Source organism: Ochotona princeps, chromosome 23, assembly GCF_030435755.1.
Source record: "Ochotona princeps isolate mOchPri1 chromosome 23, mOchPri1.hap1, whole genome shotgun sequence".
Classification (NCBI taxonomy): domain Eukaryota; kingdom Metazoa; phylum Chordata; class Mammalia; order Lagomorpha; family Ochotonidae; genus Ochotona; species Ochotona princeps.
The window spans coordinates 15696468-15715601 of NC_080854.1; the positions used below are offsets into that span (position 1 = coordinate 15696468).

General features: G+C 37.4%; 1 protein-coding gene across 2 annotated transcripts in view; it reads right to left on the minus strand.

The window, feature by feature from the left end:
• The window catches only part of PARP8 (poly(ADP-ribose) polymerase family member 8), a 143199-nt gene that overhangs the window by 27047 nt on the left and 97018 nt on the right, over positions 1–19134 (minus strand). For both annotated transcript variants that reach the window (XM_058680118.1, XM_058680117.1), the window contains exons 11-15: positions 12933–12999; positions 6769–6894; positions 5832–6396; positions 4299–4349; positions 4096–4191 (exon numbers count right to left, since the gene is read on the minus strand). In XM_058680118.1, the coding sequence (XP_058536101.1) occupies positions 4096–4191; positions 4299–4349; positions 5832–6396; positions 6769–6894; positions 12933–12999 (905 nt within the window). The remainder of the gene's footprint in view (positions 1–4095; positions 4192–4298; positions 4350–5831; positions 6397–6768; positions 6895–12932; positions 13000–19134) is intronic.

Sequence of the window (19134 nt, forward strand, 5' to 3'; positions counted from 1 at the left end):
TTATTTTTAAATAAACATTATTTGAAATCCATGGAAATACAGAAACTACAAAAAGCTCACAGAAATGTGTCTTGTGAAAAAATAATTTTTGTTCCACAAACCAAGATGATCTTTTCTTTCCATATTCCATCTACTTTGTGAAATCCTCTCATATCAATAGCCACTACAATCTTTAACACTTCCCACAGAAACAAATCATCAGCCATTGAAGTACAAAGCCTAACCTCCCTCCACCCTGCTGTTCATCCAAGCTCATGAGCTGGTGGCACAATGCCAAGGAAAGGTATTATTTTTACTGCTTATAGTAAACCGACACTCTACAAACTTCTGCTTTCCTCATGTGCAGAGAAACTAAGACCCACCTTTCAGAACACTAAATTTCGTAATGCAAATAAATCTCTATGAACATATGTTCACTTAAAGAAAGTGTTCATCAAGGGTTTGCTATTGATACCACTACTATTATTCTCTGAAGTGGAAGTGATATGACCAGGATTCAAGCAATGGACCAAAATCAATGGATGTGTACTGACGATGCTACAATGTAGTTCTAATGGGGCAGGCTGAGATGATCCAAAAATTATTCTTAATATAGGTAAGCATTTCCTCGTGTCAAGCAGAAATAACAAAATTGCACATTCATTAACAAAGATGATGATTTAATCAATCATGGATTTAGAATGGTGCTTTATCTTTGAGAGAATAGATGACTGATAGCATAGATTAATAATCAATTACTTTCATTATTAAATCCAGAATAAGTTATTGTTTCATGAATTTCATTTTTTGAAATAGCTGAGTAGTGTTCCATGGAGTAGATGAACCCATAGTTTTCTCATTCAGTCTTCTGTTGATGAGCATTTCGGTTGGTATATTTCATGAATCAGGGGTGTTGCAAGGCATATTAATTTTACATTTTTCCTGCATTGCTTCCTCCTCTTCTGGCATGTCCATTATCTATATGTTACATATCTGATGGTGTTTCATGAATATCTTACGCTTTGTTCATATACAGCTTAATTTGTGGCTTTCTAGGATAGATAATCTTGATTTACCTGTCTTCAAGTTCGAAATTCATTTATCCTTTTTTCTGCTTTCTTAACCTAGCCCTTAAAGTCCTTGATTGATTTTTTTTACATTTCAGTTGTATTTTTCAGCCTTGGCATTTCTCTTTGGTTCATTTTTATGAATTCTATCTGCTGATATTTTTCTTTCATTGTTTCCTTAGCCATTTGGATGTGATTTCCTGTACCTTTTTGAACTTTAAAAGGAAACTGGTGATTGAAAGTCCTTGTCTATTCATTCCAATATCTTGTGCTTTCCCCGAACCTCTTTCTGTTGACTCCTTTTAACATGAATGGATCTTGCTTTCTTATCTCTTTGCATGCTTTATAATTTTTTTTTTGCTGAAAAATGGTCTTTTTGAGCATAATAAGGTGTCACTTTGGAAATCAGCAACTGGTCCTCCTTGGTATTAACTTTCTTATTGCATATGGTAACTTATTTTGTAATTTTCTAAACTGTTTCTGTTGCAACTGTGTTCAGTGTCTTATTTGATCTCGGGTTTTCTTCAGTTAAGGGTCAGTTAATTATTGAAACTGAGGCTTTTGTGTGTCTGTTGGAGCACGCCTTCAAATTTGAGCCAGAGTTCATAGTTCTTTACCCTTAACTTCCTGCTTGTATAGAGTCTTAAGTTCAGCCAGAGCTGACCTGTAAGATATTCTGAAGTATATCTTGAGCATGCTCAGTGTCAAGGACAAGCACATGACCTTCCAGAGTCACAAGAAATGTGTGCATTTTTCGTAGTCATTTTAGGTAACTCATTCCTTGTTTCTAAGATTTTTTTTTGTTCAGTATTTTGTGCATCTCATTGTTGTCCAGACTCTCATAACAATAACTGAATTATTTGTTCTACATCTTATCACTCTCTAGTTCTTGGTGAGTGCCCAGTCATGTGGAAATAGGGAAGTGTTTTTAGCTTGTCATTCAGAGATGCAATAACAGTTCTTTGTGATTGATGGCCATTCTGCTTCCTCTAGTACCAGGAATGTAGCTTACAATTTTCAACAGTGCCATTGAAATGGGAAATGAGATTAGAATAAGTTTAAGCATACAAATTTTGTATTTCTTACAAAATTCAACCATTTCTTTTGAATAAGTGTTGCTGGAGTTGCTACAAGCTTTCAGTTAATTTCCATAACACACAAAGAGTTGATTCAGGCCATTTTTGCCAGACTATTAAAAAAGATTTTTAAAGAGAAGGGAAAACTTGGGTTCTTTACTCAGCCAGAAACAAATAAAAAAGTGCCAAGAAACGATAATACAAACATTGAGCTAATATCTGTTAAACAGGAGAAAGGTGATGGTAGGTTTCTGTGTATCAGACATTACATGCATATATTTTGCATAATGCTTCTTTATTTGATTTTCATGAAACTCTTTCGGCTTAGGTGGTTTTGCTCCTGCAGCACAAATAATAAAGATTAGGGTTTACAGAAGTAAAGCAATTTGTTCAACACCATGCAAATAATATGGACAAAAGCTGAATTCTGCCTGACTTCAAAACTTTGCATCTTGAGTGGTTATTTAAGGCACAATGCTACATTTTGTTTTAAACTCTTAAACACAATTTCATTCTGGTCTTGGAATTATATTCGTGAAAAGATAAAGAATAATTTAAAAGTCCAGAGAGTGATAATTTTGTTAACATTTTTTGTATTTCAGGAAATGTTTAAAAACTCCTTTCATAGCTATTTTATAAACATAAATGTCATGTTTGTAATACATATTTGAATTTATTTAAGCAGAATACTCATGAAACAATATCTTATTCTGGATTTAATAATGAAATTAACTGATAATTGATCTTTACTATCTGTCATCTATTCTCTCAAAGATAAAGCACCATTCTGAATCCGTGATTGATTGAATCATCGCTTTTTGTTAAATGATTGTGCAATTTTGTTATTTCTGCTTGACACGAGGAAATGCTTACTTATATTAAGAATAATTTTTGGATCATCTCAGCCTGCCCCATTAGAGCTACATCGCAGCATCATCAGTGAGCATCCATTGCTGGTAAAAATGCATAATAGTACAAACGTAGTTGAAAAGTTTAGTCCTTCCTCAAAAATTGAAAAGAGGTAATATATGCCCCAGAAGTTCCATACAATGGAATATTATTTCATCATAAAAAGGAATAAAGTAATGACAATGCTACAATGATGAACTTTGAAAACAGTCAAAGAAGCCAGAAACACAAGACCATAACTTGTATGGTCTCATCTATATCAAATGTCCTGTTGTCAGGAAATCCAAACAGACAGAAAATAGATACTAATCATCAGAGGATGAGGGGAAAGGAGAAATTGGAAGAGACTTAACAGCTATGAGACTTCATTCCAGAAAACACCCTAGAGTTAGATAGTGAACATGGATAAACAACACTGAATGTACTAAAAATCATTGAAATTTTCCACTTAAGGTAATGATGTATGGGTTATTTGAATAGTTAACAACTTAACACCACAAGAGACATGTGAAATGAAGTAATCCTTCCCAAATGAATGTATCCACATACACTGCTCCTTCCACTGGCATTCTTCCTGGATGATGTGCTGCAGGTGTCAGCAAGCTGACCATTCTGGAAATCTTTTGCCTGAGCTGCTGGGCAGCTCTCCTAACCGGCGAAGAGACTATACCGTTGTCACTATATTAAGCATCTTAGATCATGTGGCTTTGAAGAAGCACTGTGTAAGCACCTTTCTTATGTAACTCTGTAAAAGGTGTTCCTTCAAAACCCTGCAGGTTAGGGTGCTTACTGCTGATACGTTGATGAATAGAGAGATGCCAGTTCGAAATATCCAAGAATCACAGTAAGAATGGTGTTCCTAAAAGCGAACTACTTGCTGTTTCACAGGCTCTCTTAAAAGTGACACTACAGTTCATTTTGTCAAAAGTGTACCGCTTGATATGTTAAATCATTTGTTCAATTGAGACTATTCATTTTAATTTGTACTTCTTTACTAATGTGTTTCATATTTTCACCTTTTCATTCAAAAATGACACTAAGTTCTCCAAATAAGAACTACTTACCCGAAGCATGGGGCCATTTTGAAACACATGTGGCTCATCGCAAACCACACAGTATTCATTCAATACAGGGATCCGCTGCTCAGCAAACTCAATTGTCTGAAAAGAACAATAAAGGGTAAAAACCCAAGTCCAGTTCAGAAATGTTTGGGAAAACCCAGAATTAACTAAAATATTTCTAATATGCATGGATTCTCTGCTCCTACCTGCACTAGAAAGCCACGGTCCCGTATTGGAATGCATTTTGCACCATTTGGCTATAAAAATTAAGGGAAAAGAACAAATCAATGGTTCAGTTGAGAAAACATAAAAATTAGAGCCTTTTACTTTTTAGTAGCGAATACAGAAGTGATGTTTCTTAAAAAAACTACGAAATATTTAACTCATTGATTATATCAATATTTCAGAATTAATTTATTACTCTATGAACCATTCTGCCATTTTGCTTAAACTAAATATCATCCTTGACTTTCTGACCTTCTAGTGAAATTACGGCATCTTTAGATCACTACAAACTTTGTTTACTCTTTTGCTTATCATCAAAGGCTCCATGTCCTCTTCTCAGTGAATATATTTCAATTCTAATTTACAAGCACATAGTTATTCCTCCAGGGAAATTTAGACAGCTGCAAGGAATGGTAGATTGGCAAATCACAGATTATGCTTGACCACATGGAAAGACACGAAGACATTTTCTTTTATAAAATATCTGAAACTATCTTTCTTGAGTGATATTACCATAACAAAAATTCTGTGAGGTCATTGCTCAACATGGCTTTTTCCATATCCTTTATCATTGAATAGAAATAGGCTTAATTTAGGACACTCACATAAAATTACCAATCTTGTGTCATTATTGAAGACTTAATTTTGGAAACAAATCTATAAGTGCGTAAGAATAGTGTTATTTCATGAAAACATTATCTAACTTTTCATACTACTTTTCAATTTCGCCTATTTTCTGATGTGTCCAATATAAGGTCAGATGTAAATAAGCACTCCTAACTCACAGACATATGTACATGAAGAGTAAACAAAACTTTTTAATCAATCATTTTGATTATACAAAGAATCACATAAGTCTATTTCTGTATCTGAAATAAGTGACTCCAGAGATAAATTTTGTATAAGACTGCTTCTCAAAACACATCATCCAAAGCACTTAGACAGTCACCTTCTGGACTCAAATCCCCTCAACTCAGTGTTAGTGAAAGTGACTTCAGCGTAAAGCTTAGATGAAGTTCTGGGACACAATTGTAAATGCTGCTTCTCTTCATCAGTAAAATTGTTTATGTAAAATTGTTTATGTTCGAAGTTTATGTAAAATTGTTTATGTTCGAAGTTCTTCTCTCACATTTAACTAGAAGGAGGTTATTGAGTTGTAAGACGAACATGGTTCTCCATTACCCACGTGAGAAAACCAGAAATTAGGTAAGTCAACTTTAAAAATAAGTATAAATGTATGTTTGTGTGAAAGGAAAGACTTGGTTTTCCTTGCATTTTTACTGTCATTCATTACTGTGACAGCAATTGGGACAGGAATGTAAATCAACCAACCACCATTTATTGGGTTAGGATGAAAAGTAACGTTTCACTGCCAGTGTACAAAACCATATCCTCAAGTTGAAAACAGAATTAAAAATAAATAAGAAAAAACAAACAAAATCTTACTTCTTTCCAACACCAGACCTTTCTTACCCCAAAACTAAGCCAACATTTAAAAGAAAATATTTACGCACAGCAGACTGGGAAGATGAAGATGAAGATGGTGTTAAGATACCAATAAGCCCTGAGGTAAGAGAGAGCCTCCTGCTCTCTGCATTGGGTTCCTTGAAAATCTCGGTTTTGGATGACTTGGGGGCACTGGAATAAGACTTGCTGAGCAATTTGTGATTTTTCAGACCGTATAATTCTTCCATTCGGAGACTACTGGAGTAAGACCTGCTTAACAGTTTGTGGGGTTTCAAGTTGGTATTGTGCTCACATCGCGGGTCCCCAGGACAAGAAGGAGTCAATAGTTTATGTGACTTGAGAGTGAAGCAGTCCTCTTGTTTAACGGCTGTGGAGCACGGGCGGGTCAAGAGTTTGTGTGATTTAATTGTTGTCACTGCCTGCTCAGCCCTGGGGTCGCTGGACAGGGAGCGACCAAAGGTCCTGTGTGATTTGGCCGGGCACATGTCGTCAGTCTTGACTGTGCTGGAACAAGTCCTCCTCAACAGCTTATGTGTTTTGGAGATTCCATCTTGTTCAGATTTCAACTTGGATTTGCTTTTACCGCAACCAGGGGGAGGGTAACTTGGCGACCTTCGAAATTGAACAACAGTTAATCACAGGACAGATCGAGACTCTGACAGAGCCTGGAGAACAATGTCACGCTCAAGCTCAACTGAATGTCAAACTGTATCAATATAGACTAGCGTGTCAATATTGAAATCAAAGGGACGTACAGGATGACCACAAGACTTGAAACAATTTTCCTGGATGGAAAAAATACTTGCAACAATTTTTTTTTGTTCTTATGCATACCAAATCTTATACAGAACTAACTACAATAGCAACTCCATAACTTTCTTCTTCTTTTTTTTTTTTTTTTTTGAAGTCATAAAGAAAATACACAGGTGCTGAGAACATCACAGGCTTAGCGTTAAGACAATGATGGCATTATCAGATACCTACCTGCGCAAGGTGGAAAATAAATGCAGGGGGGATTTCACTTTTTTCTCTGATAACTTTTTGTTATGTAGGCAATTGGATTTTTCTTTGCTTTGTTTCCATTGCTGGGTAACAAAGGTCTGCATAATTCTGTCAATCCAAAGGCAATTCTGTTATCACAATTTCAAGGTCATTTACGTGAATAACTCTGCATTTGCTAGGCATAGCATGCACTTATCAAAGAAAAATAATTTTGCATTCATCAGTAAGAACATAGTACCAAATCATGGACAATTTTTCACATGTAGGAAAACATGTTAGCACTCAAATTGTGTCTTTGACTACTTATGTCAAAGTAAATAGTAATAATTACTAATCATTAAAATAACAAATTATGATAGTATAATGATATTGTTAATAATCCAGTGGAAGAACAGCTGACCTAATCACAGGGAATAAAAAGAACAACACTGAGATCAGCAGCTTAAGCTGTAGTGGCAAAAAAGAAAAATCTTGAATTATTTTGTCGGTACTGGAGATATAACTGAAAACAAAATTGTTTACTACCAATATAGCTTTATTTGTTAAGATTCAGGTAAAGCCAGTTTATTTCCATTTTATGAAAAGGAAAATACTAAAACTACAAGATGCATTAATTACGCCTCTGCATTTTAAACAAATAAAGTAAATCAAAATGCAAAGTCGTATCAAAAGACATGATATTGGCTCTATGTAGAAATCCATGCTCAATGCACTGAATGTTTAAAAGCAGAGCAAACTCATCATTGGATATGGTTGGTTCAAAATTTGAAGAATTCTTAGACATTATAGTTACTATCATAGGGCAGGTAATTTGGTTCATTCCTAATTTCAGTTATTTTCTGTGTTAAGAACAGTTCACCAGCGTCTAAAGACTTGCCACAGCACTGTGGCAGGCTAGGAGTGTGTCTATCTCCATCTTCTAGGTGGCTGTGGAGGAAAGGCCGTTTAACAGTGGTAGTAAGGTTGACAAGTCATTTTAAAATTAAGTATTGGATCTGCAATACAGTGCACATCCCGAGTTTCGTTAAAAATATAATACAGCACTGCCTGCTTTTCATGGTCTTCCAGTTCTTTCTGACACCAACTGCTTTGGGAACAGGAGAATAACACCAGCATTTCTTTACCACTTGCAATTGCCAGGGAGTAAAACAGGCACTTTACATCCCTCGGCCCATTGAATTCCCATGAAGTCCCTGGAAACGGAGTGTGTTCAGGATAGCTGGGATTATAGTGTCGGAGCTGCAATACATACACTAGCAAATTAGAGTGGACACAGGTATAACGCTGGCTATTCAAGGACAAATGTGACTTTTAGCAAAGGGCCAATTACTAAATTCCTCAATGTTATTTGGGGCTTACCCTAACTCCCACTGCCAGAGAGAATACCAATTAGGTTTACAATCCCAACTGCTGTTCTACTGGGTTTGAACAGCTCAGAGGAAGACATTTTTGGTCCTTTAATGTGCAGACATGGTGAGGCAGCAGGGGTGAAAAAGCAATGACTGACATCATGATTCCAAATTCACAGAGCTCAGGATCAGAGAATCTATTCTACACTTCATATCTGAAGATCTTTTTCCATCCTGGATTTCAGTAGGACTTAAGTGTTGCAGTAATATTAGGATCAAAATTTTTTCCCACCCCTAATCTGAGATCCTCCTGACACCATCCTTTGTACCCAACCAGGTCAGGATTTCCTTGCTTCCCATGAAACTTTTCTATTTCCATGCACTTCTCCCTTAGAATACCCACAAATGCTAGCCTAATCTTAATAAACAAACTGAGGAAAAACTAACAGGTTACAATGACTAACAACTTCCCCGATTTTAAATAATGTTAACATAAATGTTAGAGTGCATGGCTCAAAAATGTCCAACTGGAGTCAAATTCCAGCTCTGCTCTTCTTTCTACTAAATTCTTTCAATTTTTTTTTAATTTTAAAAATTGCCCATAACTGCCAGGTCTGGACCCAGAATTCAACCTGGATTTCCTATGTGAGTGGCAAGAACCTATGTACTTGCACCATCACTTGCCCCCTCTGTGGGTGTGCACCAGCAGGAAGCTGGAATCAGAAACAACACAGAAACTTGGATCCAGTGCCTCAATTGCTGTGTCAAACAAACCACCTTCTACTACCTCCTTTCTGTATGACCTTAGTCCGGTTCGTTAATCTCTGGGTTTTAGTTACATTCCTGTGATGGCAGTAGTATCTGTACTTGGTAACGGTTGTTGGATTTGCTAAATATAAAGTCCATGACACAAGAAGCATTCTATTAACATCTGCTGCTACCGCTGTTTTTGAATGGCTGTGCTGGTGTCAACACAGTAGGACAAAGATACAAAAACAAGTTTAATGAAAGTCTCCTCTTCACGGAAAACAAACTTTGGCAGGCACACACAGCCTAGATTCTCAACCTGCATTCCTAACTTATTGTGTGTTTCTTGGAAAATAACCTGCTTACATTTTCGTTTCTTCCCATGAGATCAGATTTTTTCTTACGTTATACAATTTTAGAGTAGAAGGGAAGTTAAGGACAACAGTTTACCCAGTTATTTATAATTAAGGAAATATAAACAGATATCAGACTTCAGTTTATCAAGAATCATAACTTCTAGTTCACAATAATGATCACACGGCTAAAACTGAGTCACAAAAGCATGTAAACTCTCAGAAATCTTAATTTTGATTGAGATATTAAAATATTCAATACTCTAGGTATTTAAACAAGTACAGACATATCTTTCCTTAGTTTATTGAAATTGAAATATTATGTACGTAGTTTTTTCTGAGCTTATGAGATGTATTCAAATGCCACTAAAGATAGAAAATCATTATTGTACATCTGTGCTTTTGTGATCATTGCCTTATTTTTATCAAACCGATCAAACATTTAAAAAATTATTATGTAACTCACAAATGTGCATTACATAGAATAACATGAAAATAAAGGACACTAAGTGAGATGAAAACTCACACAAAATCAGGAATGGGACAGGGTGAGGTGGTACTCAAGTTGAATGGCAGGTTCCATGATTGTCGCCACGATGTGTAAGATATGGGATCAATTCAGGGAAGAAAATCCAAAGTAAAATAAAAAAAATCTATAACCAGGTACCACAGGAAAATATGCCTTGTGTTGGCAGGCGAAACTAAGAAAATTTCTCCTGTCAATCATCGACAATGAATATAGCATAATATGACATCCCAAGTATACTCTGTTAGTTGAATCTGACTTTAGACACAAATCTTAACATGGTGGATGCATAGTCTAGTTTGATATTTGTATATATTTATACCTAACATTGAGATTGATAGGCATGTTTCATCCTTTTAAATATGACCCATGTGTAACATTAATTCTCTTTCAATTTAAGGACATAAAAACTTGAGACAATTCAAGGTTTCTGTAATACGTTCCTGACATTAATAGGAGGCAAAGTGACCTCAGAAAGCATTTAGTAAATGAGATAGTTTCAAAGTGTTTTCTCTCAGAATATGGCTCATTAATGGCCAACATATGTGAAAACATGAATTACAGCATCATGATTACTATGCGTGTCTTTAAGTAGAAGAATTATCTAATGATCTCTTAGATTTCAGTTAAACTTGCAGATTCACAAGGAAAAAATAATTCGTTAGGAATTTCCATTTATGGGAAATTCCTACAGCTGATCATTTGACAATTACAGGATTTATGACTTACATTCTGAGCATGGTTAATTGAGGTATGTGCCTGCATTTCACATGTCATTTCTTGAAAAATGCAGAGAGAATGAATGTTAAGTGCCCTCACCACAGAAATGATAAGGATGTGAGGGAATGCATTTTGCTGATTAGCTGGATTTAATCATCTCACAGTGTAAACACACTTCTAAACACCACCCTGACAAGTTGAACATATGTAGTGTTATCTGTCAATTAGAAAATTTAAGAATTGATTGAAATAAATGAAACCAAAGCCAACTGGCAAGAAGCAATTTCAGGCCCTTTTATGGAAGGCTGGAGCCCCTCTAGGTACTGCTGCAGAGAAAGCCTCATTGCTCTGTGTGGAAGGTGGCCAAACGTGAATGCAGGGGTCTCTTTTCTTCCAGGAAAACCGCAAGCCCTCTTAATCCACACCAAACACGGATCAACTGGCCTCAAACGACTGTGCCCCAAATCACCCCAGTGATCATCTAACTTGAAAAAGCTAAAATAAATTTTTGTGTCCAGAATTTATCAGCGTTTAAGCCCTATGATGCAATTTCTTCCCACTGTCATTGTGTCTGGATCTATCAATGTTTTCTTATGTGACTTTCAAAAATCAGTTTTTATATGAAATGGATGTAAAGATCAGAACACAACGCAAGTTAGGTTTGAACAATGGAAAAATGATCAGTAAACCTCTGGGAAATGTTTGCAATATGCAAAAGCTTCCTTCATCCCTTCCTGAAACTCAAAACCCATTATCATTCATTTCTCCCTTGAGTCTCTTAAAAATGCCAAATGTGCCAGAGCCCTAGTGACTGCATAAACACGATTCCAAAGGTGCTAATTATGAGAGATTAAAAATGTATCTGCCTTTCTTCCTGTTTCACCTTCCACCCTCCCCCAAAGGTCCATGGCTCACAGTATAGGGAAGAGTCCGCGATTTCCCACCACCACCTGAGGATTCTAGAAGCAACTCTCGCCACAGAAGAGGACCAAGAACTGCAGAGAGAAATATCTGGATCAAAGACCTCAGTGGTTGATGCTGAGAGGAAATCAGGCCTGCAAATGGTCCAGGCACTGGGTGACATTTTCTTTGCACTTGGAGGAGTGCATCCTAGAAAACTGTGTTACATGATCGTGATGAACCTGGAAGAGTGATTCTGTGATCACACTGAAGCCCAACCTTCAGGAAACATAATAAGCGAACACATTCAGATTCAAGGTGTCTTTCCAATTATTGAACTGTCTCACAGAAAGGTGAATGTGCTTACAAACATCTGCCAACATGAGCTTGACAAGACTGAGGCTAGCTGAAAGAATAAAGGATCAAAAAGCAAGCCAACATGATTGCACACTGTAGGCCCTTATGCAGGAAATAAGGAGGACCAGCCTTTCATATGTTCTCTTTAAAACTATCACTGCCTGCCGTGATAGCGTAGTGGTTAAAGTCCTTGCCTTGCACGCGCCAGGATCCCATATGGGTGCTGGTTCTAATCCCAGTGGCACTGCTTCCCATCCAGCTCCCTGCTTGTGGCCTGGGAAAGCAGTCAAGGATGGCCTAAAGCTTTGGGACCCTGCATTCGTGGGAGACCCGGAAGAGCTCCTGGCTTCTGGCTTCAGATTGGCTCAGCTCCAATCGTTGTGGCTCGCTTGGGGAGTGGACCATCGGATGGAAGATCTTTCTCTCTGTCTCTCCTCCTCTCTGTACATCTGCCTTTCCAATAAAAATAAAATCATTTAAAAAAACTGTACAGAGCACATTGTTCGAAGTGTGTGATTATATCATGCTACGCTCTTTCCAAAGGTGTGCTTCTAACCCTTGACCCCTTCACTACAATGATGGAATTCCAGAAAAATCTTCCCATCTCCTCCAATAAGTTACCTTTTTAACTAAAATACAACTAAAACAAGCAACTGTTCTCAGATCATTTACATACATACCATAGTTATGAAGAGAACAGTGATTTATAAGAGATAAATTACTGAGTCACAGAATTATTGCAAGTCAAAACTAGAAATAGAGATAATAGAAATAACTGGTAACCTCAAGACCCCAGCACGCACAATACACACACACGTCCCACTCACAGAACTCCTAAAGAGAAAAGGTCACACCAAGGCCCCAGCCCACAGCAGCACAGGAAGCCAAGACTGAAGGAAGGTCAACTCAATCAGACCTCACGGGCTAGAAAATCATGACCAGAAACACTACTGTGTTAGCCTCTCTCCTTTCTCTGCCGCCCGCATCCCAGACACAGGAGCCTCGAGTTTGGGGAGAGAGAGCACATGAGTAGCAGGACTGGAAGCCAGCATTTCCGCCTCAACAGCAACACGGCCTCTCCAGAGGCAGTGCTTTGTGAAAGCTCTCACTGAATGTGAATGAAAAATAAATGAACAAAATGAAAACTCGGTTCTCCTAAACGGAATTTATGTTTTTAGCCTTCAGCAAACTTACTTTTTCAGCTGATGTCCTAATCCAAACCGCTCTTTTGTGGAAATCTGAAAGACATCCACAGTGGGCACTGGAAAGGACAAAATAATTACAGTTAAATGTCGCTGAAACTCAACCACACGCCCTGGAAAAAAAAAGAGGGTAGCAGTGTAGACATATGTAGGTGCAGAAACTCAAGAAGACTGCACATAGAGCCCAAGATGGCATAAGTTACATTACATGCATGAAGTCATTTGTCCTTATATACTAATGCATATCACCTATGTATGTTATATATCATAATGATGACGAACAATGATCTCCAAGCTAAGCAACACCTGGAATAGACTTATGTAGGACACTCAGTGCACTATTGGCAAGTGGCGGAGACACATCTTTGTACATAAACCATTTTAAATAAAACAGTAAGGCATAGGAGACTTACATTTCAGCATCTACTCTGTTGTGTGGAGCACGTTTTTGCCAGACACACATTATTGCTTTAAATCACTAACCACAATGTTGGCAAATTTAATAGCCACATTCCCAAATGGCACGCATCACGTATTAGTCACTGTTTTCAATTTAGTGTGTAAAAACATGGACACGCACACACATAAATATCCCTGCTTCTAGGCAGCCTGCCTTCTGGTGGAGGAGATGGGTGAAACACAAGTTCCAGGCTAAATTAGGACGTTAAAGGTACTCAAAGGCACTGGGATCACAAGTAGCAAGGATGGGAGCAGGTTCCAAAATTACATAAGAACAGACAGGAAGGTCCGTGTCTCAGTCACGGGAAATACTCAAGGCAACCTTCCCAAAGAAGAAACATGATTGGGACAGTTGGGGACCAGCAGGGAGAGAAGTGAGCAGGTATTAGGAGATGAGAACAGAGAACGACCACAGAAAAGGCTGCATAGTTTCTCTCTTGGTCAGAGGGAGAAACAGCAAGATTAGTCAGAAACTAATTGAAACTGAAGTCAAGAGATGCAGTGGCTTAGGTCAGCCAACATGACCTTTTCTTGCCTCCTATTTTCTGGGACAGCTGAGGGGTTTCAGCGATAGATTTGAAGTTGAAGAGGAGATTACAGTGTGAATGCAAGAATTGGCGTGTGGTCGATCGGAGAGAGGGTTGTGATGATGTTCTCACTCCTGAAATGTTGCAGGAGGAGCATTTCTGGAGAGCTTGAGATGACCGGTCAGTTGACTGTAAATATTTCAAATTTGAGATGCTTATTTTATACTCAAACAGAAAAGTCTAAGTAGACAAATGGGTAGAGAAAGTCAAATTTTAAAGGTTCAGGTTAAAGGAATGTACTAAAATACCTATGTGAATTAGCCAGAGAACATATGTATTTAAAGGCACAAAGCTGAATGAGGCAAATTACTGTTAATGTACAAGGAGGACATTCTGTGAGATAGTAGCCTGCAACTGTCAGTGTTCAGTGAGAAAGCTGTCCAACAGGGATGGCCAGGAGGAAGGGAAGTTCCAGGTCCGAGACAGACCACGATGGAAGGCTGCTCTGAATACAAAATAACAACCTTTGTTCAAGGAAGAGGCAAACTGTTACCAAATGCTGACAGCTCAGCCAAGATACAGACTCAAACTCGGGCTCAGGGTCTCTTAGCAATACTGACATTTCTGGTGACACTGACAAGAGCAGGGTTTATGAAATGATGGGAATAAAACCTGACTAAGTGAACTCAAAGACAGAAAAAGAGGAAAGAAAATGAGGTAAGCTAATAGTGACAACTGTAGTGAAGAAATTTAACAGTTCAGAGAAGCAGGAATTTGAGATCAAGTTCTTTTTTGTTTTGCTTTCATTTTTCCTTAAGGTAAGAAAACTTGCTGACTAATTGGGTTCTTTATACAAAAAAAAAAAAAAAAAAAAAAGAAAGAAAGAAAGAAAGAAAGAAAGAAAAAAGAAAACCACACAGACACACACACACACACAAAGAGGAAGTTAAAGGTAGGAGAGGAAAGATTGCAGGAGTGGTGTTATACATAGATGGAAGAGGATGAAAACCAGGGAAACATTATACAGAGAGTGTGAACCTCAGCATCAGCTGGGATAGGCAGTTCATTAGAGCAAGGGCTGTCTTTCCAGCAGAACATTCGTGGACCATGCATGTCCCACACTGGTCAAAACAATCTTCCCCTATCGGCCTTCACTCTAGAATATAAAGAATCCATTGATAAAGGATGTGTTGTTAGTCCAGACAAAAATCAGTTCCTTGTGGAGCAATAGTCTTATCTTTACTCGGGGAGCAAAGAACAGAACAGGCATTGTGCTGGCTCCTCTTGAACCCAAGGCTCCTGAAATTTAAAAATTGGGGGGATATTTCTCACACTCTGAAAAGTCAGTGAGATGATTTTTCTAAGAAAAAGATGACACAATGAGAACATAACGTGCTTTGTCTAAGAAGACAAAAGACACGATCTTTTTACAAACACCAAAAGTGATCGGGGAGAAGACAGCTGAGACACCAAACTAATCTGGCAGGGGAGAAATAAAGGCAGGATAATCCACAGTCCACTAGGAGAGTGAAACTAAAACTACAGAGCTGGAAAGAAGAGTTAAAGTGGATGCAAGTGTTTATCCAGAGTATGCGAATTGTTTTTATAAGTCCATTTTTAAAAAGCTCAACTGAATCATGGCATGCATGACTAGGAAATGTGTTACTATTTGTCAAAATAATGTATTTCTGAGGGAAACATACATTATAAGCATTGACTCAATTAGCAGCATAAAACCTAACAAAGCATGTATTCTAGAGGATCTCACAAAAGGCTACTTTGAAAAAATGTTCCAAAATTCAAGTAAAAAAAAACCACATATTGCTACCGAAATTAAAGCAAGTAATTGTATTTAAGGTATTAAAGTGAGATGTTAATATCCAGACTAAAAGTGGAATATTTGTGAATTTTGTGATATCTGCAGTTTTTTCTGCATACAAACACTTTTATTTTTAAAAAATGGTTTTAAAAATTGATAGCTTCCAGACAACTAGTAGTAATGAGGTAGAAATTTTAAAAAGCTCATTTCAGCCAGAAATAAACTCTGTTAAGTAACCTAAACTAATATTACTAACAGAGGAAAATTCTACTAATATGTAAAACAAAAAGTCACAAATATTCTTTCATACTCAAAATAAATATAGAAATAGCTATTTTAATCAAATATAATTACAAGTTTGCCTCAAACATAATCAAATTGTCTGCAGTGTTCATGGGGATAAGGGCAAGGAAATGAGGAGGCACTCAACAACGTAGTAGAAAATATTCATGTTTTCAAGAAGTGAAAGCCACTTTCTTCATCTTTGATATAATTTTAGTTGGAAAGGGAAGGCTGCGAAAGATAGGTGTAAATTATTCTAACACTCAGCTCATCTAAATGTAGATAACAACAGACACTATTCACAGTAAAACATTTTAAAATAATGTTAGTTGCTCATCCTTTTCCACAAAACAATGGCCTTGTCCTTGAGATGAGAAACTGGATTCACAGGTCGCTAATTCTGAAAAATATGTATGTCAACATCAGGACCAAACTCTAACATGATTTTGTTCAAATCATGCTTCTCTAAGCACAATAAAATTATCCCTTAGCTATAATTTCAAAGTACCCGAGGAGGCATTGGACCACCTCCTGTCATCACTGTTCAGGCATGGATATATTGTCGAATGAGCCTTCGCCAAAAAATTGTTAGTTCACTACAGTTGTTCATAGAAGAAGGCTTCAAAAAAATTCATGGAACATGAAATTACATGATATTTTTAGTTTGATGCAATAAACTAAAATTCACATGAAATTTTTTGTAACATGTTTTTCGCAAAATTGTTGAAGATCTCTAAAACCTTCCAAAACACAGAAACTGGTGATTTGCACAAAGAGTTGTTACACAGGTCAGTCTAAATTTTGGATTTGTCAGTTACATTTTGCCAGTTCATTTCACTATAAATTTTGAGACCTTCAAAAACACATTGGAAAATACTCATTATGAAACATTTTTCTTCATCTTTTTTTATATGCTTGCAATAGCCTAAATTATAAAACTAGGATAGTAACCTAACTATTTTTTGCTGGAATCGTAATTCCTATATTTTTCACTCTAGTCATACATCACACATGACCTTAAATCATGTTTTTTTCCCTCCAGGATGAAAAGAAAAACTCTGGGGAAATTACTAGTGATACAGTAATGTTAAACTACACAAATAGGAGAAAGCCAGGAAATGGACCAGACCCTTAGGAAGATAACATCCCTGTGAGAGAAATGTCCATGTTTTGCTATAAATGGATCTGATATAGAAACAGTCTTAACGTCCACACAGGACTGGTTCTTTCGTGAGAGTATAGGAAGACAAAGGCCAACCACCACCAACACATCTTGGGATGCGGAGGCAACACGTCTATTCCAGGGCAGTCTTCTCCAGGACCAGCAGTCTAGGAATCTAGACCTTGTCTAGGCTGGATTCCCTCCTTTGCTTTCAAATGCTGACCCATTTTTCTTGAGCTCTGACTTCTGGATTTAGTTCAATTTCTTTGAGAAGCAGACCGTGAGTGAAGATTTAGATACAAAGAATGAATTGCTCTCGGGGGAACAGAATGTAGGGGTGTGAGGAGAGTGAGCAGGATAGACACAGGAAAAAGCCAAGGGTAGAAATTTAGGTAAAGTCCCAGCTTCTTCCCTAAATCCTGCAGGAAACACTCAGAGATTAAATCATACTCCTATGTTGAGGCTAAGTGGCTAAGCCACAATGCTCCTTCATCAGTCATACCCAGAGGGCAGAGGCTGGGAGTGGTGGATGATGGAGAGCACACCCAAATGCTTACCTGGCTCACCCCAGAAAAGAGAAATACCTGCCCCTCTAAGGACCATCAACAAAAATTCCAAAGGTCAGCAACTTGTGGCAAAGTGTGGGAATGGGTGCACAGAGCAGGGACAACAGGCTCTGAGACACCGACACAGTTCCCAGCCTTCCCAACTCTTACTCTTAGACTTCATCTGCTGAATCTGAAGCACAGTCAACATGGAATTCTTATTTATTTGCCTTAATATAAGCGTTTACAAACAAATTTCCCACTAATCTTTGAAAGTGTAGCATTTTAACTCTGTTTGAATATAATGAGGCAAGCAAAACCCCATCTACGGAAGTAAAATAGTTTTGCATAGCATAATTACTGGTTGTTGTTCACAACAAACATCAACATGATACTAATGAAATAAAATGAAGCCAGTTGATGATAAAAGAGGAATAATATGGAAATGATGAGGAGTGTGCCCAAACTAAAAACAAAATGGGAACATTAAATCCAAGACTCAACCCTGGGCTGAAGGTTGTGGCTCAGTAGTTCAAGTCATCTCTTGGCAAGCCCATATCCCATGTTAAAGTGCCAGTTCAAGTCCCATACACTGTTTCTAATTCAGTTTCCTGAGCACCTGCCTGGATGGACAGCAGATGATTCTTCAAGTACCTGGATCCCTGCCACACATGCTGGAAGCCAGATGGAGTTCCTGGCTTCTCCCTTGAGCCTGGTCCATCGCTGGTCAGTAAGCAAGCAGATAGAAAATCTCTCTATCCCTCCCTCTCTCTTTCCTCTTTCTCTCTGTCTCTCCCTTTCTGTGTCTCAAACACATTTTAAAGATCATAAAAAATGAAGAGGTGCTGAACAATAAGATCATCTAAACTTCAGTTTAAATGATGGTTACAATATTTGTAGAACCATGTACACATGTAAAAATGTACAGATACACTGTAAAGGAAGATCTGAAATTATATAAAAATACATATCAGTGGTAAGATTAGATAAAAGCAAGCTGCATTATCAAGTCACACAGATGAGTTTGACTGAGTAGAGACAACATGACTCAGTTATATTCCTAACCTTAGACATTAAAAAAAAAAAACAGAAATTGAAAGTTCACACAATGTTGGCTTCTTTATATTTTCACCATCATCAGGATAAAATCAAATGAGCACATTTCAAATGACCAGGCTGAGAAGTCAGCCTAAGGGTAGACTTTATGAGGAAACAACCAGGTGCACACATTTGTACAACAGAAGATAGTTCAGTTATCACTAGTCCTTCCTTTATAGATTATTCAGGGGCTTGTGACATAACACAAAGGTGTATTATTGATCCAATTCAATGCCAAAAATAAAAGTGAACACAGAAAGCAAACACCACCAACATGCAGTTTTCTCAGTATGATCACACTT